Below are 26,983 nucleotides of genomic sequence, written 5' to 3' on the forward strand. Positions count from 1 at the left end.
GCACATCATGTTAAGCCAGATAATTCAGACAGAGAAAGACAAGTACTAATGATGTCACTTATATGTAAAATCTATGGAAAAGAACAGAATAAAATGGTGATTTCCAGAGAATGAGGGTGCAGAGGAAAATGACTGATGGTCTTTAAGAGTATAAACTTGCAATGAGTACTGAAATTGCCATAGATATCTAATGCACAGTATAATGAATATAGTCAGTAACACTGTACTATGATGTAATGTGATAAACATTGTTTCAATGGCAATCATATTCATATATACACACACACACACCAAAGTAACATGCTCTACACCTTAAATTTACAAATTATAACATTTCAAACTTATCAAAAAATTAATTAAAAAAAATTTTTTTAATGTTTATTTATTTTTGAGAGAGATGGAGACAGAATGCGAGTGGGGAAGGGGCAGAGAGAGAGGGAGACACAGAATCCGAAGCAGGCTCCAGGCTCCGAGCTGTCAGCACAGAGCCCGAGGCGGGGCTCGAACTCACGAGCTCTGAGATCATGACCTGAGCCGAAGTCAGACGCTCAACCGACTGAGCCACCCAGGCGCCCCAAATAATTAATTTTTTTAATGAAGAAGAAAAGAATCTCAGGCAGAGGAGACAGTAAATGCAAAAGCCCAGAGGTGAGAGTCAGCGTAGATATATTTGGGGAACCCTGGAAGAGGGTGGAGGGACTTGGTCAGAGCTGCTGGTAGGAAAGATCCTGCAAGTGGTTCTGGAGTGAGTAGATTGCAGGGAACGGGAGTAGGGGCCTCTGAGACCAAGGTGGAGCCTGGGAAGAAATGTCCAAACGCTGGACAGGAGCTAGGACCAGATTTGGAACTGAGACGTTGGCTTGGAGAACAGCGGCACCCGGTGGTAACTATGTGGAATCTCACCTTCTTTCATTGGTTCATTCAACATTAATTGCCAACACAGGTAAGGTGGTTCCCAGTGTATCTGACACTCAGAGGGGATCATTTTTGATACCTCCCTCCTATAAAATAATTTTCAGCAATAATAATAAAATCTTTATGATGACCATAAAAGAAGTGCAGACGGTGAAAACATATTTCCCTTCTTCTAAAACACTTCATGTAATAATGTAAATGATTGTCCAGTAACTAAGCAAATTTTAATAAAACTGAAATATCTGCAAACACTACAATTCGGGAAGCCACAAAACCTCACCACTGATATAATATTTTCTTGATTTGTTCGTTGGTTTTAAAACAATTGAAAAACAATGCTTGAATCTTAATGGTGTTATTCAAATTCAGTTATTATAGCTCACATATGAACTAATATGTACGTTTACCAACTAAAACTAAAAGTCTTTCATGTCGTGGTTTTCAAGCCTCCACTGTTTGAAATTGTAAGCACGAGGGGCGCCTGGGTGGCGCAGTCGGTTAAGCGTCCGACTTCAGCCAGGTCACGATCTCGCCGTCCGTGAGTTCGAGCCCCGCGTCAGGCTCTGGGCTGATGGCTCGGAGCCTGGAGCCTGTTTCCGATTCTGTGTCTCCCTCTCTCTCTGCCCCTCCCCCGTTCATGCTCTGTCTCTCTCTGTCCCAAAAATAAATTAAAAAAAAAAAAGTTGAAATTGTAAGCACGAAATCTTCAAATGGTCACCCAGAATGACAAAATGGAAGCAATTCAAGCTCCTGTGTTTATCTTTACAATCAGTGTTTGTCTATTTTGAATCTCAATGCAGGAAGATATTGTCTCCCAGGGCTTGGAGGCCTTCAAACAATTCCAAACCATTACAGGTTTACTCTGCAAATGAATGTACATAACTGAGATTCTTGGTGTACCCGGGTTGACGGCACAACCGAGGGTTCTCTCAACTAATTCCAAAGAGTACAAAGTTCATATAAGAATATGCTAATATGAGGCTTAGATATAAGTTTTTAAAATTCAATAGTAAATGGTGAAATGAGAGTAAAGTCTGTACCTAAGTTAATAATTTCAATGTCAGTTTCCTGGCTCTGGGATCTCCTCACCGGGGTCACCCACCTGGCCTCATTCTCCTACCCCACACAGCAGATAAAACCCCCGTCCTGCCCCCACAGTTCCACAAAACAGCCACAAAACAAAAGAAAACTTGCCTTCCCAGAAGCTGCAGAAAATCTCCTTGCCTCTCCCTGGCTCTGAGTGGGTTTCATGGCTGCCCTTGAGCCAGTTGCTTTAGAGGGCCAAGCCAAGAGAATGAGGCAATGGCTGGGAACTGGGGGTGGGGCCAATCATAGCTGAGGAAAGGGGAGCAAGTTCAGAAAAGAACGGCAGAATCCTGGCTCCATTTCACCTGACCTGTTGGGTTCTGTGCTCCAACATCCTAATTTTCCACATGGGGAAACTGAGGCAGCAAGAGCTCAGGGACAGGACTTCTCAGCAGGACTGAGCCGGCACTTGGGACACAAGGTGAAGGTCCCAGCTGTGACTGTGTCCAGGGAGGAAGGTGGGGCAGTTGAGTAGGGTGTTAGGTGATAGAATCACCTGAAGGCACTTTAAAACGCACCAATGTTGAGGCGTGGAGGAGAGGGGGTCGGCGTTTGTTAAAATCGCGCCAGGTGATGCTAACAGGCAGCCAGCATGGAGAGCACCCTTCTCACACAACCCACAAAGACAGGGAAGCTGAGGCCCAGCAGCACACCTGCCTCAGTTCCCCCACTCTGCCACAGCTCCTCACTCACACAAAGATGTCCCCAGGGCAGAGAAGTGGGAAAGTCAGATACTCAGACCCTGGGGGCCACATCCAGGCCCACACAAGAAAAGCTGTGGTCAGGCACTTCTCATTGACCCCTTCCAATGACCCACCCCCTGTCCTGCCCAACCCCCACCCATGGCAGAAAAGATGAGAGACTCAAATAAGAAAGAAGCTGAGTTTATTTAAACGATTGAGGTCTTGCCACCTGAGAATTCCAAGTCTTCCCCTTCAGGCTCCAGAGGAAGGAGGGTCCTTACTGTAAGCAATGCTCCCTCAGCTCAGGGCTCCCCGGTAGATACCAGCCCAAGAGCAGGCTATGCAATCCCACCCTCCCAGGGCCTCCCTCCTCCCCCAGCCAGAGGGGACGGGTGACCAAGTGGGGAAAACTAGATCAGTATTAAACTGAGGCTTCAGCTGCCTGCCTTATACAGCCCAGCTGGTTTGGGCAGAAAAGCTGAAGTGAAGCCAGCCAGACTGGAGGTCCTAGGATGGGGCTGAAGCTGGGGCATCGTGGCTTGCAGGCCCCAGGCAGTCTGGAGCTCAGGCAAAAGCAGTCTCGGTTCCCTTTCCAGGCCTCGGGGGGTCCTCAGTCTTGCTCGCCAAGCTGTAATAGTAGGTCCGCATGCGCTGCTCCACAGCCAGGAAGTCTGGGCGGTCTTCCCACCTGTGGGGGTTCAGGTAGATCCAGGCCACTGACCATATCCCCAGAACCCAGCTTCAGCTGGAGGGCAGACACGCATGGGGCTCAAAAAATCAGTGTGTGGCGGGGAGGCACCTGGGTGGCTCAGTCAAGCATACAGCTCTTGGTTTCAGCTCAGGTCACGATCTCACGGTTGGTGAGATCAAGCCCCATGTCAGGCTCTGCACTGAGATTCTCTCTCTCTCTCTCTCTCTCTCTCTCTCTCTCTCTCTCCCTCTCTCTGCCCCTCCCCCGCTTGGCTTTGTCTCTCTCAAAATAAATAAACATTTAAAAAAATAAAATCAGTGGGGCTGTCAGGGTGGTAGAGTTTTGGGAAATGGAGACGTCTCTTGGATGTGAGTACTAGAATTCGAGTGGTTCTGTACCATGTAATAGAAGAGCTGCCGACATACAGGATGTTGGGGGAACCATCTGTTGAGGGTTAACTGGTGAAGATTTAGGAAACTGAATTCACTGAGTGTCGGGGTTATAACTATCAATGAAGGGGGCCTGGGATATTGAAGGCTGAGGTACTGCACATGTGCCAAGGGCCAGTGTATTTGGATGCCAGGTGAGGACTTTTATGGGTGCAAGTATGCTGCCCCTAGTCTAGCAGAACATTGGAGCATTGATGGTGGGTTCCGTTAGTGAAGAGTTGGGCTACGAATGGTACTGTGTGTGAAATATCCATGTATAGCATTGGATGCAAGCCTCTTTCAGTATTGGGGTGTTGGTGTACTGAGTACTTCCCAATGGAGACCAGGTCAACACATGTTGGATGGACTGATCATGTATTATTTATCATAAATAGGGTATCTATACATCGGGTTGCTTGGGTGTTTAGGTGTCAATGTCATAGGTGCTGGCCAATGGAATAATGGATGTCTGGGTAGAAAAGGTATCAAATGTTGGAATATCCATGCTCAGTGGATGACAATGGCTCAGTGTAGGACAGTATCTTGTTTGGGTGTGTGTTGCCTATTTTCTGATGGTAAGTTGAAATACTGATGGTGTTAAAAGTTTGGCTGTTCAAGTGTTGAGCTTGAACACTGGACAGAGGTGGAGGTTTTGAATGTATTGAGTATTTGGGTGCTGTAGTGTTGGCTTGTCAGAATAAATAGGTGTTGAATGTTGGACAGCAGGGGACTGAGGAATGAGAGTGGAGTATTATCATATGTCCTGACCATTGGTACTATATTTTGGGTAAAAGAGTACTGCCTTGTTTGAGTATTGCAGGATCAACGTGTTGAGTGTTGGCTGGTGGGGGCCTGAGGTTTTAGATGCTGGAGCACTAGGTGTTTACAGGTAGAGTGTTGGAGTGTTGGCCCATTGGAGCACTATAGGGTCCATGTGTTGAGGTATTTAGCATAGGTGCAGAGAGTAAAGCTACTGCGTGTGAGAAAGACTGTGAACTGGGTGAGTCTTGGGAGGGATGAGTTTTGGACCATTGGTCACCATGACCTCTGGTCCCCGGCCCAGTGTCGGCTCAGCTGGGTACCCTTCCCACCCACTGGCACTCACTTGTAGATCCAGCAGTCACTCATGAGTGTGTACATTTCAGGTGGACAGTCCGGCGGGCACTCCATCCTCTTGCCCTGCTCAATGAAGGCTATGACTTCGGGGCCCTTCATCTTCTGCTCGAGCCAGAACCAAGTGCAACATGAGTAACCAAGGCCACCTCACCCTCACCCCCCTTCTCACCCAGCCACCTGCCCACCCGCCTCTGCCCACGCCTGCCTTGTAGGGCTTCTGGCCATAGGAGAAGGCCTCCCACATGGTGACCCCATAGCTCCAAACATCACTGCGGCTGGAGAACTTGCGGAAGTTGAAACACTCGGGCGCATACCACTTGAGCGGCCACTTCCCTGCTGAGCGGGCCTGAAAAGGGGGAGATGTTGCCAGGGCAGGGCTCAGGGACCCTCCACCCACCAACCTCATCCATGGGCACCAAAGGGGTGGGGGCTCACAGTATAGTAGCTATCGTCGGCACCCAGTGCCTTGGAGAGACCGAAGTCGCTGATCTTGGCGTAGTGCCGGTTGACCAGCAGGACGTTGCGGGCTGCCAGGTCACGGTGCACAAAATTTTTCTCTTCCAGGTACTTCATCCCCATGGACACCTGGTGCAGCAGCTCTGCCACGTTGCTGATGGGGATCTCCTCCCTGGGGTGCAGGGGAAAGCAGGGTCAGGTGGGAGGGGACAGCCTGAGTTCCTAAGGGAGCAAAGCCCACACCTCTGACCCAGCTGAGCATGTAGTCAGCAGGTGCTTATTGTGTGCCCAGGCACAGGGCTGGAGATACAGGAAGGAGGGCAGGTGTGAACAGAAGAGGCAAAACCCTCTGTCCTCCTCTGGTCTCAAGACTTTCAATGTCTCCCACATACTATGATTCCCAAACTTACACATTTACCTGAATCCTCTATGCGCCCCTCGTTGGGGGGGAGGGGTCCATGGGCATCTCAAAAATAATAAAGACAGAGGCACCTGGGTGGCTCAATCAGTTAAGCATCCAACTCTTGACTTCAGCTCAGGTCATGATCCCAGGGTTGTGGGATCGAGCCCCATGTCAGGCTCTGTGCTGGGCGTGGAGCCTGCTTGGGATTCTCTCTCTCTCTGCCCCTCTCCTACTCTTGTCTCTCTCAAAATAAATAAATAAACTTGAAAATAATAAAAATAAAGATAAACCTAAGTTCCTGGTTGTTCACACACATACCCAGCTCCCCCCACTGTCCCTTTCTTCTCCAACAACCACATCCTTTCATTGACTTGGGCCAGAAGCACCAGCCTCACCCTCAGCTCCTCTTTCTCACACCTGGCTTCTAATCTGTCAACACACTCTGGCAGCTCTGCCTTCAGAATCCTTCCAGAATCCTTCTACTTCTCTCCACCTCTGCTTCTGCCACCCCAGTCCAGCCTTCATCATTGTAAGCCTGGACCAGAACGAACAGACACCATCACCCTCATTCCCCATCGCCCATCCTCCCTGAGCACAGAATCCCAGTCCTGCCACTCCCCCTGTTTAGAGCCTCCCAGGGCTCCCACCACACTTGGGGTGGAAGTCCAAGGTCTCCCCATGGCTCACAAGGTCCTGCATGACCTGCCCCATCACTTCCCTACCCTTATCAGCTCCCCCTCTCCTCTTCATTCACTCTGTCGCAGCCATGGGACCTTCCTCACAGTTCTCTCACCACATTGGGCACAGGCACACCTCAGGGCCTTTGCACTGGCTTCTTCCCCCACAGCTGCACTTGGCTGCCTCCCTCAGTTTGCACAGACCTTGCCTTCTCACTTTTCACCTCCCACCGTGACACTCCCAATCCTCTTTTCTATAGTACTTCTCTTCCAACATATTCTACATTGCATTATAATTATCATTGAAAGCCTCTTTTTTCCCAACCAGAATATAGGACAGAGACCTTTGTCCCTTTTGTTCACCGATGAATCCCAAATGCTAGTAACAGTCCCGATTACAGAGAAATTGCCCAGCAAAACCTGTGGAATAACTGAATGTATGAGTCAGCACGAACGCATGCACGAGCTGGGGTACGCTGTGAATGTACATGCACCAGTGAGAATGTGAGTTGATGGTCACACGCCTCAGTTGATGGTCACTCACTCAGTGAGTGTCAAAAACCATGTCTATGAGGGTAAGAGTTTAAGGCACGAGAAAACAAATGAAATCGCAGTTTCTTTAGATTGAGGGTCAGCAAATTTTTTCAGTAAAGGGCCAGATAGTAAATATTTTAGCCTTTGCAGGCTACGTGTGGTCTCTACCACATACTCTTCTGCTTCTTTTTTTCTTTTACAACCCTTTAAAAATGCCAAGCCATGCAGTACCAAACAACACTGTGGGCTACAGTTTGCTGACAGTGTCTTAGGTCAAAGACAATCGACTATGGACAATCTCACGAGGGCAAAACTTCTAAAGCTCTTACAAGCAGGGCCAGACACTGTTCTAAGCACTTTACAAATATCAACTCACGTGAGCCTCACAAGAGCCCCCTGAGGTAAATACTGTGATCAGCACTGTGGTACGAGTGAGGAAACTGAGGCACAGACAAACTGAGAGACCTGCCTGGGGTCACACTAGTCAGTGGCAGGGCTGCAGTTCAGATCTGGAGGTCAGACTCTGACGGCTGTGCTGGTAACAGCTCCGCCCCATGGGTGTGAGTGTGGGCGCGCAGGGTGGCAGGAGTGAGTGTGTCTACAGCCGTGTGAAAACAAGTGTGCCCTCGTGGCTGGAGCACACCCATAAGGACGGATGAGCCTGCTGGGCCCACAAGTTCCAAGTGCCCAGCCCGCCCGGAGCTCACTTCTTCCCAAGCAGGAACTTGTGCAGGGGCCCACCGCCCGCCATCTCCATGACGAGCATGAGGGCCTCGGCCTGGCAGACGCCGATGAGCCGCACGATGTAGGGGTTGTCCAGCTGGTGCATAATCTGCGCCTCGCGCATCATCTCATCCTTGTCTGTCTTCTCCGTGCTGTGCTTCAACACCTTGATGGCGACGTCAATCTGCTTCCTGCCATGACGTGCACCTGGTCAGCACAAGCCCCGCTCGGCCCTTTGTGCCCACCCAACCTGCCTCTCTTCTCTCTGGCCATGTGTGGTGGATACCGTGGGTTGCCACCTGGATCTCCCTTCAGGGTCCAGGCACCCACTTCCTCAGGTGCCAGGAGTGTCGGCCAGGGACAGCTCGCTGCCAAGTCCCTCACCGAGAACTGCCCCTCGCTGAAAAAAAACACCTCAAAGCTACACCCGCCCCCAGGGGCTGCCTGTATCCAGTAGCAAGGCTACAAAGGGGGGCCCCTCTGCAGCTCCCCTGGGTCGGTTAAGGCCTCTGTTGCAACTGCGGCTCAGCCCACCCTCTCCCTGTCCCAGCCTGCTTCTCCCACACCCTCTCAGGTGCTGACCCGAGCCCTCCCAGGTAACCCCCTAGCATGTACTTTTCTGGCCCAGGGTCTGTCTCCCTGGCAAACTGATATCGCATCCTGGCCCCAACCCCCAAGGCCTGGTGAGGCCACACCCTCCTCTGTCCCCCCACCACGGTGGTGCCCCAAACCACGGCAGGAGCAGCCATACTTGCGCATGCGATAGACGCCCTGGCGCACTGAGCCAAAGTTGCCACAGCCAAGTTCTATGTCAGCAATGAGAAGGTTCTCACGCTTCAGGAAGAGCTTCTTGTCCTTGAGCTCCTCAGGGTCACTGTAGGGGCTCTCGTACACACTTGTGTCCATGGGCATTGGCCTTGGCTTCTCTGCGGACACTAGGCGTGCTGGGCATACACACACGTGTGCACTCCCAAGTCAGGATGAGGGAGTGGGACAAGGGACGGGGAGGGCACAGCAGCCTTGGCACCCGCAAAGCGCACACCCCAGACAACGATGCACCATCCAGAGCATGCACAGGCACGTGGGTACACGTGTGTGCTCATGTGCATGCGTGCACTTGTGTACACTCCTGGTCCCCTCTGGGGGGGACTCGGAAGCCACATCCAGTGGGCTCTAAAGGCATATGCGTCTATGTGCACATGTAACCACGTGTGCCCATGCATTCACACAAACGCACCCACGTATACTTGCACCCACGTCTGTGTGTGATGGGGGTCCAAAGGCACATCTGCATGAGAAACTGTTAGTGTGCAAGCTACAGGAAGACCTCTGTGCGTGTGTGTGCACCTATGTCCATGTCTGCCCATGTCTCTGGATGCACCACACAGCCATGTTTACAAGGGCTCCAAAGGTGAGCCTCTGTGTGCACACGCAATCCTGTATTTTCTCTGTGCATGCACACGGGATAGGCTTGCATCTACACATCAAACACATGAGCATCTGCAGCCAGGCATTTTAAAAACAGGGGCTCCAGAGCCTCCCTGCCTGCCTGCCTGGGTTCAAATCCCAGTTCCACTATTGCCCAACCGCAGGACCTTATTAAGTTACTTGCCCTCCTTTCTCATCTGTAAACTGAGAATAATCATCATGACTAACTGGCATGACTAATATGGCATAGCAGAAGCATTCGACAAGCTCAGACACACACGAGCATGGGGCGTGACTGGCCCATCGTAGGTACTGAACACATGTGTGTCTGTGGCTCAGGCACAGCCAGATGTACTCCCCTGCGTGTCTGCATGCAGCCCATGCACAAGCACATAGGCAGGCGTGATGGATGTGCACCCACGTGGACGTCTGCAGTCAAAAGTCAGGCCTGGCCCACATCCCTCCCCTGCCACACTCTGGAGCCCAGCCAGGGACCTTGATCACAGCCTGGCAGGAACCCCACACATACACCTCCAGCTTTGTCAGCTCACCTGGTTCAGGGGTGTATCCATCTGAGTTAAGGGTATCAATCCGTCTCTGAGCCTAAAGGTCATGGGGTCAACAAGGGTCAGCAGGACCTGAGCTGGGGGCACCCAGCCCCTGAGACCCATATTCTCTGAGGACTCCCAGGGACAGTTCTGGGGGGTACCCTCTTCTGGTCCATGGCAGCCCCACTCTCCATCCCAGCCTCGCCCTGGGACAGGACCCATCACCCACCCGCCCAGCTCCATCCCTCACGACCCAACTTTGAGATGCCAGCTAACTCACATGGGTGAAAGTGGATGGATGAGCTGGGAGTGTGGGAGCAGCAGCCTCTGGGGGAGCAGAAGTGACAGTGAGGGGGTGGGGCACGGGGTCTTCGCTCACCCCGCCCCCATCCCCCACAGCCCCACTCACCTGCGCTGGCGCTGGAGTTGGGGCAGGCATCCTTCAGGCAGTAGATGAGCCCATCAGCCTTCAGCTTCAGGTACTCTACCAGCTGCAGGGAGGCGGCATCAGGGCCTGGGCTCTTCCCTCCCCCAGAACCCCAAGCAACCCCCCACCACATCCCCTCAACAGCAAGGTAGATGGGCAGCTTACCTGCCAGAGCGTGTCAAACTTGGTCCCCTCAGGAATACAGTATTTGCCTGCCTTGTCCTGGCTGATGAGGTAGTGGTATACGGTTTTCCCGTAGATCAGGGACAGAGCGTACGTGCCCTGCTCCTTCCGGGGCCTCAGCCTGGCAGGGGGAAGGAGGGGGTATCACCCCTATAACCATCTGAGTTCTCCTGTGGTGACCCCCTGCCGGGCCCCAGATCTCACACACACACACACCCATGGGCTCTGACCCTGACAGTCTCACAGAGAAGTGTCAGGGACTAGGGGAGCCAAGGTCAGGCGCGACTCAACCTCCAGACCTACCGGTAACAGGTGGCGGGGTGGAGTCGGGGAGGGAAATGAGAGGAGAATGGCAGTGTCCACAGGGAGACACAGCTGTCCAAGGGCCAATATGTGACCATCCACGGGGGAATACTGGGCCTCCCACGGTGGACACTCAGCCCAGAAGAGCCTGAGGCTCACACAGCTGAACACGTGGCCATCCAGGGGAGAACACCGAACCAGCCACAAGCAGACACCAGGTCCTCCACAGCAGAGTATGTGGCCTTCCTTAGGAGACACTCAGCCATTCACTGGGGATACATGGCCATCCACAGGATATTGAGCTATCTATGGTAGACACTCAGCCACCCACAGAGGCCACAGAAGTCTCTGCAGGTAGACTTAAAATATTCTCTTGGGGAGAGAAAGCCACTTTTCCATGAAGAGCCACAGAGGTAAGCACAACTCCATGGCTCGCTCCTGGGGCACCTTTGTACAAATCAGAGTAGGTCACCTTGTCATCACAACAGACCCGCTAGTTACTGTAAAGACTGACCTTTGACAGAGTGAGACCTTGGATTGTCCTCTGCTGGAAATTTGCCAAAATAAGTACACAAATCTTCCTAGTCTATGAATGGGAATTAAGCCCCTCGAAGAATGGGGGCTTTGTGTGGTAAGACCTTGTCCGCACACGCACACACACACACACACACACACACACACACACAGGCCAACTTAGAGCCAGATGCCTGCACCCCCTCATCCCACAGTGAAACCAACCAACACCTCCCACAAAACAATTTTGTTTCGAGTCACTGGCACAAGGTTCTACTCCAGAGTGAAGTGTAAATTTCCAATGGAGGATGGACAGCAATGGGTCCTGGGGGTCTCAGGTCTTGTACAAGAAGTTGTAGGCAGCTGACCCATAATCTGAGGAATTGTATTACGTTGCAGAAGAGCTGGCTGTTGGCGGGCAGCAGGAAGTAGGCATCAGGATGGCCTGCAGGTGGTGTAAACTCTCTGACAGGGCTTTGGCCCACGGATAAATGTTTACTGAATGTTAACCATGTCTCAGGCACTGTTCTAAGGGCAGAGATACAGTGGTAAACAAGAGAGATGTGAGCCCACCTTGTAATCAAGCCCTCCCTTAGGTCAAAGAGATGGGGAAAATATCCTCTAAATTGCCATGGCAAAACCTGAGAGTGGGACAGAAGGGCAGCAAGTTCCCAGGAGAACAATGCAATGAAGCAAGATATGATTCCTAGGCTGGCCCACAACTAGGGATGCCTGAAGAGACAGGAAACCAGGGTACAGGGTGGTAGGGGAGCCCCAAGGGCAGAGAAGAGAACCCACAACAAACTAAAATGCAAATGTCCCACAGAAAGGAAAGCACTTCCATAACTAGACTGGTTGGGGTAGCTTGGAGGTTATGGTTTCTAATTACTAGTTCTCTTCTTTTGAGTAGTGAAAAAGACCTCCCTCAGGTCCACATCTTAAGTTTTGAACTAACAGCAGAAACTCAACACCCAGCGCTCACCAGCAAACGTATATGTAAAATCGAAAACACCACCACAATATTAGGCATTCTTTCCCATCAACAGATGGAGTCTCAGGGCACCTGGGCGGCTCAGTCGGTCAAGTGGCTGACTCTTGATTTTAGCTCAGGTCATGATGGAGCCCCCCGCATCTGGCTCTGCACTGACAGTGCAGAGACTGCTTGGGATTCTCACTCTCCCTCTCTCCCTGCCCCTCCCCCATGTGTGCATGCACACACACACTCTCTCTCTCTCAAAGTAAATAAACTTAAAAGAAAAAAAACATAGAGAAAGTCTCATTCTGTATCTCCTGAATCCGGGCCTTATCACATGACTCGCTTGGGCCAATAAGACATTAGCAAACGTGACACGAGGTGAGGCTTGGAGAGTGGTCAAGCAGTGGGCTCGCTTGCCCTCTCTTGCTTGTCCTGGCAACCCTGCCACCATTGGAATGAGTCCAGGTTAGCCTGTTGGAGAAGCCCCAGGAAGGAGAACCCAGGCACGCCAGGCTGCCAACTGCCAGACGTGTAAGTGAGGCCATCCTAGACCATCCAGCCCCAGTCCACACCCCACCACGTCTGACTGCAGCCACATGAGCGAGCTCAAAGGAAACCAGTACAAGAATCACCCAGTTGAACTAAGCCCACACTGCCGACCCCCTGAATCAAGGGGGGAATAAATAATGTTGTTTTAAGCCATGATATTTTAGGATGGCTTGTTACATAGCAAAGACTAACTGATAACACTCTCTTTGGAAAGAGATATGTGAATTCATAAAAGAACAGCGGCCAATTCCCACATAATAACCACATAGGCCGAAGACATTGATGTGGTCACCATGTATATTTCAATGCCACAAATTCTACTTTATTTACCAAAAAAAACCCAGTAGGTGGTCGCAGTTCTTTGCCTCTGCAGTTCAAACTTAAGCTAGAAGTGCCAGCTAAGAAATCAACGTGTATCTCTACTTCCGAATATACAGAACCTGGTAACAGTAATATAAGAGCTACCATTTATTGAGATACTGGTTCTAAATGCTTCACATAGTTGCCATTTGACCTTCACAGCATTCCCCACAAGGTAGGTACTATTATTGTCCCCGTTTTGCAGATGAGGAAACTGAGGTGTTAGATTGCACAACTGGTTAGAAGTCGAGCCAGGATTCAAATCAACTCAAATCAATTAATTGCTAATGGAACTGACAGCCAGCTCTGTCACACGATTATCTGTGCCACCCTGAGAAAGTCACTTATCCTCTCAGTTTCCTCACATGTAAAATGAGACAGTTGAACTAAATCAGAGGTTCTTAACCTAAAAAGGGCTCCAAGAATGAGGCTCAGGTTCAACTACGATCTTCTGTAGCTTCTTGTGTGCAAAATCTCTGGAGTAAACATGTTTGGGGTCGAGAAAGGGGTTCAGCTTTGGTAAGATTCCCACAAGGGTCTGTGATCCAGAAGAGGTTAGGAAACACTTAACAATATAATCTTAAAGGCCCTTTCCAGAGGTCAGGTTTCTTTTCAAGTTGAATCAACCATTCCATAAACCCTGAGATTATAAAGAAAGCTTTGGCAACAAACAGCATGAGGTACAATTCCATCCATTCTTCGGCAGCTCTGACCTGTGGTCAATAGTTAAGCGTGGCCCTGGTTTTAATTCCAGGCCTGAGTAACATGCATCTTTCTATCATACCCTACACCCTTAGCTCAGAACTGGACCAGTTCTGGGCTTGTGCCAGGCATCATGACCCACCAGGGGTGTTCCCCTCCTCCCTGCCCCATGCAAGGTTCTATGCCTACAGCTTTGACCCTTGGCCCCTAACTATCCCCTGTAGCTTTGACCTTCAGCCCCTAACTATCCCCATATTGAGAAAGCAGTTATTGACTGCAGGAACCACAAAAGCAATCTATAATAGCTTCTGTCCAAAGCATGCCTTGCCTAATTTTCCAATAGCCTGGCTCAAAGTAGCTGCTTCTGGTCTCCTGACATTGCCCAGTGTTAAGTCACTGTCCTTGATACTGTCACTGCTCTACCTGGTGCTGAACCTCAGTGCCAGTTCAGTCTCTATACTGTACCTGATCCTTGTTCCCTCAGCCTCAGTCTCCCATGGCTCATGTTGACCCTATCTGCCTCTGTGACTTTGAGTTTGACATCCAAGGCACCCATAGCTGGTCAAAGCCCTTGGCCTAGGCTCTCCTGAGACTCCTCTAACCTCAGTAGGCCAACTAATTGTCATAAACTCTGCAGAAAGTTTGCAGACTTTTCCTTGGGGCAGAGGAATTCGTTGCCAAACATCTTCCATGGAAGCTTAAGATATGAAAGAGGTCAAAGCTGAGCTAGGGTGGGGACAGCAGCTGGCAGGTAGTACAGCCTGGGTTCCCTGGATTTGTTTTGTGTCTTCCTGCTCCACAAGGACAGGGATTTGTGTCTGTTTTGTTCACTGCTATGTCCTCAGTGCCTGAAACATGCCTGGCACATAGTAGATGTTCAGTAAATATTTGCTGAATGAAGGAGAGGAATTGAAGCTACTTGCCCAGCGACCTGAGCTGATAAATAGCAGAGCCTGGATTCCCACCCAGACAGTCCAGCTCTGGAGTCCTAACCACTACAGATCCTTTCTCATATAATGTCCCTACCACACACTCAGAAACACACTAGCCACTTGCACGTGTTATCACAGGCGCACCCCTCCCTGCACACTGCACACTGCACACTGAAGTCTGCCCCAGCCTCCAGGATTCTGGCCAACAAGCCCCAGCCTCACCGCCCTAAAGTCCCAGGCCTCAAGCCCCACATACAGGAACTTGCCGTCGGTCTGCGAGCCTGAATAGAGTTTGCGCTCTGCCTCCTCTCGAGTCAGGCTGCTGTGGTACCAGGGCATCCTCTCGTGAGCTGTTGTGGCAATGAGCTTCTCCACCTGGGGAGCCTGGCTGATGATGGCCTGCTCCAGGGCCTCACCCTAGGGAAGGGAGGATGGAGGAGCCAGGAGACTGATAACTGTCACCAGGGGCGTGACCACAGGAACCCTCTTCCCTCCTCTGGACCTTCCTAATTTCCTCTGTCCCTATGAGACCCTTCACCCTAGACCCACCTAGAGTGAGTCCTTTAGGTTGTTGAGGACAGCCCCCCTCTCCAGACACCCCCCTCCTACCCCCGCCCCTGCCCCCGCCCCCGCCATCTCCATGGTCCTTCTCCAACCTCCCGCCCATCTAGGGCCACGCCCCAGATCCCGCCTTACAGGCGGTCCAAGCTCATCTTCAGCTCGAAGATCTGACACTGGTTGTCGGGTATTGAAGGCTGTTGAAGACCACAGCCCGGGCCCGCGCTGGCAGCGCCCCTATGGTCCTGGCCCGCCCCCAGCCCAGGCCCAGGGCAACATTCAACAGCTCTCTGGCATAGGCTTGCACCAAGGCGTCACTCAGCCCCCTCCCTACGAGGCCACCTCTTAGGTCCTGCCCCCAACCAGGACCGCATCCACCCCTCCAGCTTCCAAATCTGACGAAGCACAGCAAAGCGCAGGCTGAAGAATGCAATCGCTCTCCCCAGTCCCCAAGGCTCTCTCGCCCTCAAGGGCCTGTTCTCCTCGGCCCCGCCCCCAGGGCCCGCCCCCTCGGGCCCGCGCTCTCACCTCCAGCTTCCACGTCTGGCGCACGTAGTCGCGCACCATGGCGTCGCGCAGGCAATCGAAGACCCCGGGCTGCGGCTCGAGCCCGGACGGCCGGTTGCACGGCTTGCGCAGGTTGCAGGGCAGCCCGTCGGGATCGCGCGAGTAGAACTCGCAGAGCTCGGCGGGGCCGCAGTGCGCCTTACCGCCAGCGATGGCGTAAGTGCCGTTGAGCTGGCGCTCGATGGGGAAGTGGTGGAAACGCACATCGTGCACGAGCGAGAGCACGTAGCCGCCCAGCGAGCGCAGGCACTGGCGCAGCAGGAAGAGCCCGTCGGCCATGCCCGCCAGCTTCAGGTGCTCCTCCGCCTCGGCGCGCGAGATGCTGCCATAGAAGAAGGGCAGGTGCGCCGCGGGGTCTGGCATCGCCGCCGCCGCCGCCCCTGTGCCTCGCCAGACCCTGCGGGTTCAGAACAAGATGGAGGGCACGTCAGGGTCTCGGCTTGCCTTCTTGAACTCTGTCCACTGGGCCCAGAGATAGTGGGAGAGAGGACGCATTGAGGAGCATCAGTGTCATAGTGCAGAGCCTCTTTACGCCAGAATAAACTTGGAGAGGAGCCCCCGCCGGCTGGGCTCAGATCGGAGGATCCCCAATCCTCCTCTGACTTTTCAGAGACTTTGTGTGGAACGCCCAGACACCCCCACGGGCCCACACACACCAGAACCTGGAACCATTCATTCATTTCCCAAACACGTGTTGAATTACTGTGTTTCAGCTCAGCGCTGGATATGAGTGAATAAGACAGGCCCTGCCCTCCTGAATACTGAACAATCTGAAGGGGGGGGGGGGGGGGGGATACATTAAACAAGGAAACAGGCAAAAATAGTAATTACAGACTGAAACCAGTGTTACAAAGGAAATAGAGTGCTATTAAGAGAGAGAAGAGGCCACTGTAGCTGGGAAGGTTGCCTTGTCTGAGGTAGTAGCATTTGAATTGAGATCTGAAGGATGAGGATGAACCAGCTTTTCAAAAATCGTGGAAGAGAGAACATCAGGCATAGGGAACAAAGCTGGAACAAGTTTTGTTCTTCAAAAGAACCTTTCTCTATTAACCTTCCCTTCTTCCTTTCCCCTGAGTCCCCCTGGCCTTAGAAATTCCGCTTTACCCTGCCCCCTCTGCCTTCACGGACAAATTTCTAGAAAGCATAAATTAATTTGAATATCCATCAATAGGATATTGGTTAAATACATTAGGGTTTAACTCCAACGTGAACTTTGATACAGCCACTAAATAAAATGAGATGTGTGATGGGGGAGGGGGAGAGGGGGAAGGAATTAAGGATATTTAGATAAATATCTGGTAAGGCAGATAACCTAAAATTATCTGCTTTTAATTTTCTGGGGTGATGGTACAATGGCTGATATCTTGATAAGCTTTGGGTTATACAAGTGTCTCAATTTCTCTAAGAATGTGCTAAAATTTGTTCATTTCATTATATTTGGACCCCTCATTTTAAAAGAAAAGAAAAGAAAATATTGAACGCTAGTTAATGATCTGTATGTGGAAATATTTACCTCTGATGGCTGTAATTTACTTTGAAAGGCATCCAGAAAAATAACATTGATTGATGGATAGACAGGTGAACAGATAAGTCTTATTATTCAGAGTAGTTCTGTAAAGTCATTGCAAACACTGAATTAGCAAATACTAAATGATCGCTCCTAGAGGAATCCAGGGTTAGTTTCCTTCAAGTTTCTGGTCACAACACTTTCTTTTTTCTTTTTTCTCTTTTTCTTTTTTCTTTTTTTTTTTTTTTTTTTTTTTTTCAGTATTCTCTGCACCCAATGTGGGGCTCAAACTCACCACCCCATGCTCAAGAGTTGCATGCTCTTCTGACTGAGCCAGCCAGGCACCCCATAACTTAAATTTTTTTTAAGTAGGCTCCACACTCAACATGACTTGAACTCATGACCCCAAGATTAAGACTCACATGTTCTACCAACTGAGCCAGCCTAGGCCCCCCCACTCTCTGGTCAATATTTTCATCAACTGATCAGTACTTAACCTTGTTTCTGCTTAAAGACACTTTATTTGATATATATTGTTGGTTCATTAACATTGAATGCTCAGCCAATAGCGCTATAGCTAAGATTACCTGACAACCCAGACTTTTCCTGTAAGGCACATCACAGCCTTCTTGCACGTAGGAATACAAGATAGCACTTCAGCACTGCACTGCCCTTTAAACAGTGAAATCACCAACAAAAAACACAAAAAAGTGTGCACCAAATAGAGCGAAGGACACTTGTTTACAGTATGAGAAGTAAGACAAAAAGGTAGAGAAAAGTGTCACCTTGTTTGACCTCAGTGGGAATGCGCATGTCAGTTGACTCAAATTTCTTGCTTCTCTGGGTATGTTCTTGAATGACTGTGAAAGGGCCTTGAGTATTAGTTTGGGGGTTATAAATAAATTTTAGCAAGTAGGCTAAATACAGAACGTCCTAATAATGAGGATAGACTGTATGTGATAAAGTGAATATAACAATATTAATTGTAGAACTATGGGATGGTTAACGGGTATATAATTCTTCCCATTTTGCTGTATATTTGGAAGTTTTTATACAATATTGAAAAAACTCATCTCCCTATAACAATTTCCAAACATTTCTCTAGGGTGGGCCCAGCAAGACCACCCAGGCATAGGTTACATTCAGGGGAAGATCCTTGGGTGCCTTTCTTAGTTAAGCAAAAGTAAGCAGGGGGTGCAAAGAAGGCCTTTGTGGGTTGGAAAAGGCTGCCTTACCTCTGGGTGTCCAGGGACAGGCAAAGATGGGCACAGGGGCTGAAAGGAAGATACTGGAATGGGAATCAGGTGAGATCTGAGTCAGGGTAGCCAGAGGAGGAACCAGAATCTGCATTCTAACCAGACGGTTCCTGACATTTGGTTTGGGAAGACCAGGCTTGAGAGGGTTCCTGGATGTCCCAACAGTTACAGGTAGGTGATTAATCAGAGACTGCATTTGTGTCCCACCTGGAGATATAGGTCACCATTCCATCAGAGTGTTTAAGAAGCAAAAAGGGTTCCTGGGTATTTACCCTAGAGAAATGGAAACTTGTATTCACACAAAAACCTACACAGGAAATGTTTATAGCGGCTCTACTCACAACTGCCAAATTTTGGAAACAAATGTATCTCAACAGATGAGTAGATAACTATGGTACATCACCACCATGGGATACCACCCAGCAATAAAATGAAAGGAAATGTCCACAACACATGGATGAATCTCAAAGGCATCATGCTGAGTGAACGAAGCCAAACTCCAAAGGCTACAAACTGTATAATTCCATTCAAAACTGTATCAGTGGAGAACAAAGCATCAGTGGTTGCCAGAGGCTGGGGGCCAAGGAGGATTGACTAGAAGAGACATGAGAGAAATTGGGAAAATAGTCAGTATCTCAATTGAGATGATAGTTTCTTGGCTATATGTATTTGTCAAATCTCACGGAAGTGTTCACTAAAATGGGTGAATTTTACTGTATGTAAATTATACCTTAGTTGTTGGGTTTTTAACTAAAGGAGTTGGAAACTATAGACAAACCAGGCACTAAAAATAATAACTGAAATAGGAAAGAAAGTGCTGTCTACACCCCTGCTCTACTTTCTTGACTCCCACCCCCTCATCCAGCCTCACAGTCTGCCCCCCACCTCCACCAGGATACTCTCCAGGCCAGAGAGGAAACACTGATATCACCACCTGGTGGGCACCACGCAAGCCCTCCTCAATGCTGGATCCCCTGAATGATGGACACAAGTGACCCTTTCCTCCTGCTTGAGCTTCTTGGCTCTCCTCGGCCCTTCACAGGCTCCCTGATATGCCCCCTCCGTCTCTGATGGTTCCTGCCACCTCTCCTCCCCCAGCCCTGGTAGCCCTACTTGGGCTATTCTGTCTGTGGCTATAAACATGCCACCATGTTCACCTGTCTAGTTCAGACCTCTCTGTTTGTGCTGGCATCACCTCCTTTGATCTCTACCTGCTGTTTCTATTAATAAAATCTGAGATCCAGATCTAACTCACATAGTGTTTGTGGTTGGCTAAACCCCACAGTCTGTTTCCCATGAGCTGAGCTCTAGGGTCTGCGAGTTGCTTCTCGGCAGTTTTTCCCCCAAAGACTCCCTGGCTCAAGAACTTACTGTGGCTCCCTCCAGCTCACTTCATTGAACTAACTAAATTCTTCAACCCTTCCTCTGCTCCACCTGGGTTGTGCTATTAGCCTTCTTTCAAATTCACTTCCATACTTTTATCCATGCAGTGCTCTTCACTGGGTACACCCTCCCCACTCCTCTCCATCCTCCCAAAGACAGCCATCCCTGCCTCAAAGACTCATATAGTCACTCCCTATACACAGGACACAGGACCAGGCAGCAAGGTGGGGGCTTGTCCATGGAGCTGTGGGGAGTGGTGGGGGTAGTGATGCTGGTCTCTGGGGCAGGAAGCTGTGGCAGGAAATTGTCGGCAACACAGTTTGAGAAGCTCCTCCCCACAGTGGCCACAGGTGCAACGTGGGTAGCCAGAGACAGATTAAGGCAGAAGGGGGGTGGGGAGAGGCTGGCCCTTGGGGCTCAGTTCAGGACCACAAGCCATGATTGGCCACCTCAGACCAAAGGCCAAGGTATGCCAGAGGCAGGACCATCACCCATGCATTCTCAGCTTTATCACAACCTCCCTGTCTCACTGCCAATAATGACAACAGTAATAATAACACGACACTGCATGGCAGGTGGGTCCAGGGGTTACCCAGCCCTGTGTCTGCTTTTGTCTCCCTATGCCTTTCTGGGCTGTCCTCACTAGTAAAATAGGGGATGAGAGTCGGAGTGATCAACTTTCCAGTGACCCTGTGGGCCAGAAATGCTGGGGAGGCCAGAGGAAGTGGACAGCAGGAGGCAGAAGATGGTGAGCCAGGTAGACAGGAGGCTGGAATATTTGTCCATGCAGCACCACTGCAAGCCAGCCCAGCATGGAGTCTTTGCTTTCAGAGGAGCTGGGCCAGTCTGCAGCTTCCTGGTAGGACATGGATGGGAAGGTCAGATGTTTCTATCCTGAGCTATGTCCCCACAGACTCAGTGGCTTTCCCAAGAGACAAGCTCACCATTAGACTCCCCCGCCCCAGTCCTGCCTAGACTGACCCCGTCTAGCCTCATGAGCTGTGAGTTCAGAGATCCTAATTTGGCCTTCCCAGCCAGAGTTTTCAGTTCAACTGAGAGATGATGGGACACCAGTCTTGTTTTCACAGCCCAGGCCCTGGGAGGAAAGGAGGAAACCTGTGGTCCTTGGTCAAAATGATCTACCTGAAATTCAACCATTCAAGGATCCTCCTTGGGTAAAGGTAGGGTTCAATTATATCTATGCCAGAGAGACATGATACTCCAAACATACTTCAAAGGGAAAAAAAAAGGCTCAAGAGGTCAAACACATTTTCAGAAGCTGTGGAAAGCATATTAGCATATTAAAGGCTCTGAGAAGACCTGCATGGAAGGATGGTTTAGTTTTGTTTTATCCCCACTCCTAAGTAGCAGAGCCTTGAGGGTCTACTACTCATAGAACATACTCTGAGCATCAAAAGCCCCAATTAGATGTCCATTGGGAGATCCAGAGGGAAGACTAAGGCAGTCAGGCTACAGAGGGAACGAGTCCATCCAACTGGACTTGGTGAGAGGGGGCAGCAGTGGCACCAGCCAGGCCTGGGGGCTCCATATGCCATCCTCAGCCAGACATCAGAAGTGCCTCCATCAAGGGCACTGCTGAAATGGGGGCCCAACCCTTCTGCCCAAGCCTCCTTTCACTGACCCCAGTTCCCTGCCTGAGACCCCAAGTCCCTCCTGAAGCCATGTTTCCTGCTCTCTAGTCTGCAGGCCATGGTGGGGCTCCCCTTTTGCCTACCAACAGAGGTAGCACAGGCAATTTCAGCCAATAAAATGCTACCTTGGTTACATTCTAAGTCATAATGACAGCAGTTGTCAATGTGCCACGGGTGGCAATAGGCTCTTTCATATCTTTTCCCTGACACCAGGGCATCAGATTCCAACCATAGAATCAGAGATCTACTGTATCACAGTAGTGTGGCCCTGATCCCCCTCTCTAAAATCACCTCCCCTTCTCTCTCTATCCCTGACCCAGCTTTATTGTTCTTCACCACCAAAAATGTGGTTTATCCACCAACTTGTTGACATAGGACTTTGCCCCCTGCTTGAATGTAAGCACCATGACAGTGGAGACTCTGTCTTGTTCCCCTGCCTATGTCAGCAAGGCATATATACATAATAGGTGCCCATACCCTTCTCCTGGCCACATGCTTCAGGTCCCCTCCATTGTCCCCTCCTAGAAGTGTTCCATGATTTCTGCTCCACCCTCCCCAGGCTGAGTGAGAGACCTCCACTGTTGTCCCAGGGCCCACCCTCCCACATCACAGCCCTGACAGCCACGTATGACCACAGTCTGTTGACTCCTCTGCCTCTGACCAAGCTGAGCTCCCCAAAGCAGAGCCTATGGCCATCTTGTTTTCTCCCGCAGCCCCTGCTTCCTTCCAATAAGTACATGTCAAACAGGTTAGTGCCAGGGACTTCACTATGAGCATAATCCATTTAATCTAAACCTCACCTCAACTCCATTAAATGGAAATTGTTACCCCCACTCCTCAGCTAAAGCAACTGAGGCTCAGAGAGGTTAATGTCATGTTCAAAATCATGGAACCTGCAAGTGGCAGTCAGGATTTGAATGCAGGTCTCATACCCAGCAATCTGCACTCACCACTTCAGTGAATGTCCTTGAGGAGACAGAATCCACAGTTCTGAGCTAGATCTCTAGGGGCTTTCACCCCAGGCTGGCCTGGGACTGTCAGGGCCCAGAGTGCTAGGCTGTTGTGGGGTTGGGGATAGGACCTTGCATCCAGCAGATTCGCTAAGTGTCTGTTGATCGACTGGACAATGCCAGAAGAGCAGTCCCCCCTTCCCTCCCCCCACCTCAACCTCTGCTGCCTTGGTTTTAAGGGCTGTGTGACCTCAGCAAGGAGCTTTCGCTCTCTGGATGTCAGGCTCTGTGGCTGTGAAAGGGAGACAAGGAAAGGCTTAGGGGGTGGGAGAGGTGAGATGATGAGTCGGGAGGACAGAGCCTATAGAGACATGGGGACAGGGGGGTGCTGTCCTGTGCACTGCAGGATTGCAGGGTGTTTAGCATCTTTCCTAGCCTGTATCTACTAGATGCCAGCAACAGCCCCTGAGTCATGACCAAAAATGTCTCCAGACATTGTCAAATGTCCCTGGGGGGCAAAAGGGGTGCCAAAATTGGCTCCCTTTGAGAACCACAGCCTTGACCTATGCTTTGGGGAAGGGAGTGGTCAGCATGGAGAGGTCTGACTGCTGCAGCCCCTAGGAGAGTCTCCAGAAGCTGCAAAGTCCAGAGCCTGACCGCCCAGAGCTAATAATGATAATTAGAATTACAGCAACATGCTCACATAGCATCTACTATGTGCCAGGCACTCTAGATTTACAGTTGACCCCAGAACAGCAGGGGTGTGAAGTGCTCAGGTCCATTTACACACAGATTTTTTACAGGACTGTAAATGCCTTTCCCCTTGTGAATTTCTCCATACTATTTCATTTTGTCTAGGTTACTTTACTGTAAGAATACAGTAGTACCACATGTAACATACAAAATACGTGTTACACTGTCTATATTATTGGAAGGTTTCCAGTAAACAGTAGGCTATTAGTAGCTAATTTGGGGGCAGTCAAAAGTTCTGTGCAGATTTTCAACTGCGTCTGGGTTTCGGCACCTTTAACCCCCATGCTGTTCCAGGGTCAACTATATTAGTTCCCCTAATCCTCACAAGAACCTTGTGAGTGAAGGATTTATGGAGCCAGGACCTGATGCACACAGAGGTGCAGTGACTTGCCTGAGGTCCCACAGCACACACAGCAGGTGGCAGGGCCAGGACGCAGGTCTAGACCGCCTGTGCACGTCCCGCTATCCAGGCCGCCTGCCTGCCCTGTGTCCTGGCCGGTGCCATGTGCATGAGGCAGGAGGACAGGTGTGAAAAGGAAGAAGAGACGCTGCACTGGAGGAGAAGAGCCTTCAGACGCGGCAAAGATTTTTTTCATCCCGGGAGTCCCTGGCCCTAATCTCTCAGCAAAGCCTCATTAAGCACCCACTGTGTGCTCGCCATCCTGGCTGAGATAAGAGTAATGAAACTCACCTTGAGTTGTTTACCACAGGAACCCCTGCCTTGGACATTTTTCCCAACCTCTCACCCAAGACACAAGAGCCAGGAGCCTGCAAGGTGCCCATATTTGCACCTGCATTTAACAGACGTGCGAACCTCAGTTTGCTCAGAAAGTCCACCCAACTTGCCGACACACCGCAGTTGAGTAGGATTCAGACTGTTTTCTCCTCCGATTCTCTGGGCCCCTCTCTAACCTGAGCTCCCCTACAAGTGGCTCAAGCCTGCCCTGCATCCCCTGAGAGGAATTTTTTTGTTCAAGTTCACAGCCCTGTTGAGCCACCCTCATATTCACAGGGCTGAGTTGGGGGAGGGGGAAGACAACATGTTTGCTTTCTCTGGAGGATTCTCTGCTTCCTGGAGCCAAGGGTGTCACCCTGATGGGGGCCCAGGAGGAGGTGAGGGACTGAGCAGGCATCTCTGGGTCCCCTGGACACTACCGCTCAGCTGACACTCTGGCAAGGAATCTGTTTCCCTCAGGGTGGCTGGAAGCCATGTCTGCTTCCTTTTCCAGCTGGACACCACCCATCATCCCAATCTGACAGCCCCTCCCAGTCATTCCCAGTGGCCTCCTGACTCTGTCCTCCTCCACCAGACCAAGGCTACCCGTGGAAATGGTGAGCGGGTGCTGTTCCGTCCGGGATGACTTACCTGGAGTTGTGTCGATGGTATCGAGGCAAATGGGCCGCCTGCAAGATCTCTGGTCCTCAACGTCAACAGCTGGCTCTAGATGAAGAATTAGAGCCCAAGAAACTAACGTGGGTCTCTGTGCAGTCCAAGCCCTCAGCGTGAGGCCCTGTGGCTAACCACCCCCTCACATGCCCAGGCCGAGTGTAAGTAGGCCACACCCCAGGGGATCTTCACCCTCTGCCAGCTGCCTTGAGTCCCCTGGGGTGTGGCTGCAGTGGCAGGACAGGGGCAGAAGGCCGAAGAATGGCCACTCACCTGGACACACCAGCAGCGCAAAGGCCCAAGCTGGCAGGGACCAGGCCCGGAAGGCCTGGTGTGCTCTCAGCAGCTGGTTTCTCCGAAACTCAACTTATTTCCTTCATGTGAAGACAGGAAAGGGGGCTGCGTCTGAAGTTTACGCCAAAGTCACAAAGTGCTGCGTTCAAGGAAAATCAAAAGTCACATGCTCCAGGGAGGGCACAGGGTATTTCCTGCGCCGAGCAGTGCCTGCCCCTTGCTGGGGGAAACTGAGGCTAGCTGCAGGGTTGCACCGGCAGGCAAAGTGACAACTCCAAGAGCACCCCCAAAGCCAGGAGCGGGGAATGCCAGAAGGGGGGAGGCAGAGCAGGGGCAGAGGGAGGCTGATCCCCAGGACTCGTGGGAAACAGGAATGCCCCTACTTCCCCCTCCCAAGGTGGCAAGGACCCAAGACCTGCCTGCTGAACTGCTCCTAAAAGTGATTTATTTATTTCACAGGCAGGTGAAAGCTGGAGAGAGGAGAAATTTGCTAAGTAGAGCCATACCTCAAAGGTTCAGTGCACCTACTGTGTGCCAGGCATTGGGACAGCAATGACAACCCTGTCCCTGCCCTAAATGGGTCACAGGCTAGAGGAGGAGGCAGCTGAGTCAACAGGGAGATCAGGTCTGGGGCGGTGGAAGCCTGGGCACTATGTGTATTCAGAGGAGCCCCAACGCACATGGGTGGTGTCAGAAGGATTCGGAGAGGGATCAGTCACTTCACCAAGACACAGAGACAGTGTGTCTCCCAATGCCCACCTGCTCCCAGCCCACCCCACCTCGAACCTTCCCCACACACTGCACCTGGCTGATCACCACCTCCTGCTCTGGCCACAACCTCCTCCTCATTCTCTTTTCCTCCCTTCCCTCCCACTCACCCACACCCATGATGACTGAGTGGCCACACCTCACATCTACTCCCTGCTGCATGGCCACTGTCCATGCTTGGTGTCCACGTCTCTTCTTCTCTCCCTCCGGGGGCTGCAAGGCCTCAGGGGGCTCTCTCCCCCACCACTTCCTTGCCCTCTTGGATGCATGGGGATGTCTTCAGTGGCTTGTCCACAAACATGGCCTCAGGGATGCTGTGGGGCCATCCTAGACCCACAAGAGACCCCAAGAACATTTCTTCTCTGGGTCCTGTCACCCTGGGGGGTGTGCGCCCAGCCCCACAACCTGCCTCATGGTTCCTCTATGCTCTAACCCAGGCCTTCTTTCCTGAGGACCTCTCTCCAGTCCCTACTGTCCCCCCCCAGTTCCCTAAATCCCCCTCTCCCCACTCAAGAAATCTTTGTTTCTGGGTTCCAGGCTGGGATACTTTTCTCCTACATATATTCCCCCCAAACTGTTTTTGTTAGAAAATTTCTCTTCCCCCCACAGGCACCGTGAAACTCAGGATGCAGAAAAAAAATCTGCTTCCACACTGGATAATCCTTTCTGGAGGGAGAGAAGAATGCCCCAGCAGAGTGAGGAGAGAAGAAATAATGGCATCAGAAGCACACAATCAGCAGTGATAATAGCACTTACTGAGTCCTTTACTACGTGCCAGAAAACATCGCAAGCAGTTTACAATTTCATCCATATAACCCATTTAATCCATTTTCCAAATGAGTTGAGAGAAGCCCAGAGAGGCCAAATGGCCAGGCAGGAGTGAAGCCCGGGCGGTCTGGGCCCATAGCCCACCCACTGGTGGACACAGGAGAAGGAAAAGACTAGAAAGTGAGCAGGCTACACGCAGAGCACCTGCAAGGCAGCAGCATTTGGGGCCTCCAGACTCTGGGGACGTCAGGCCTGAGAAGGGGCCTCCTAGTCCCTGTTTGGCACTGGTTCAGCTGCCCTCCAAGCCCCTTGCGGGTCCTAGAGGTTGCTTTCTGAAACTACAGAGGCCCTGCGGTTCTCAGACTCCGTTTAAGATTGGCTTGCAGATAAGGCCATGTGTTTCGCCAAAAGGGAGTCAAGAGAGGTAGGTGGGTCTTTTGAATGTTCAGAGGAAAGAGCAAACAGATGACGGATGGAAATGTGGGCTGGGAAAATTGGGGTGCATTT

At 51.0% G+C, this 26,983-nt stretch overlaps 1 protein-coding gene across 3 annotated transcripts; it reads right to left on the reverse strand.

Annotated features, from left to right (window-relative positions):
* Nucleotides 1-2,869: 2,869 nt before the first annotated feature.
* LOC125161886 (tyrosine-protein kinase ZAP-70) lies at nucleotides 2,870-25,063 on the reverse strand. 3 transcript variants are annotated; one of them, XM_047852150.1, is made up of 14 exons: nucleotides 24,920-25,063; nucleotides 24,626-24,700; nucleotides 15,720-16,155; nucleotides 14,890-15,050; nucleotides 10,281-10,419; nucleotides 10,098-10,179; nucleotides 9,969-10,015; nucleotides 9,692-9,743; nucleotides 8,464-8,656; nucleotides 7,697-7,903; nucleotides 5,355-5,547; nucleotides 5,125-5,265; nucleotides 4,909-5,021; nucleotides 2,870-3,372 (listed from the first exon to the last, which is right to left on the reverse strand). In XM_047852150.1, the coding sequence occupies exons 3-14, from the start codon at nucleotides 16,119-16,121 to the stop codon at nucleotides 3,249-3,251; spliced, it is 1,854 nt and encodes a 617-aa protein (XP_047708106.1). In that variant the 5' UTR covers nucleotides 16,122-16,155; nucleotides 24,626-24,700; nucleotides 24,920-25,063; the 3' UTR covers nucleotides 2,870-3,248. The 3 variants fall into 3 exon arrangements, with proteins under 3 accessions (XP_047708106.1, XP_047708108.1, XP_047708107.1); XM_047852152.1 differs by lacking the exons at nucleotides 15,720-16,155; nucleotides 24,626-24,700; nucleotides 24,920-25,063 and adding an exon at nucleotides 15,330-15,683; XM_047852151.1 differs by lacking the exons at nucleotides 14,890-15,050; nucleotides 24,626-24,700; nucleotides 24,920-25,063 and having other exon boundaries at nucleotides 15,720-16,100.
* Between the last annotated feature and the right edge of the window lie 1,920 nt (nucleotides 25,064-26,983).

The sequence above is a fragment of the Prionailurus viverrinus genome, chromosome A3, assembly GCF_022837055.1.
Source record: "Prionailurus viverrinus isolate Anna chromosome A3, UM_Priviv_1.0, whole genome shotgun sequence".
Taxonomy (NCBI): Eukaryota; Metazoa; Chordata; class Mammalia; order Carnivora; family Felidae; genus Prionailurus; species Prionailurus viverrinus.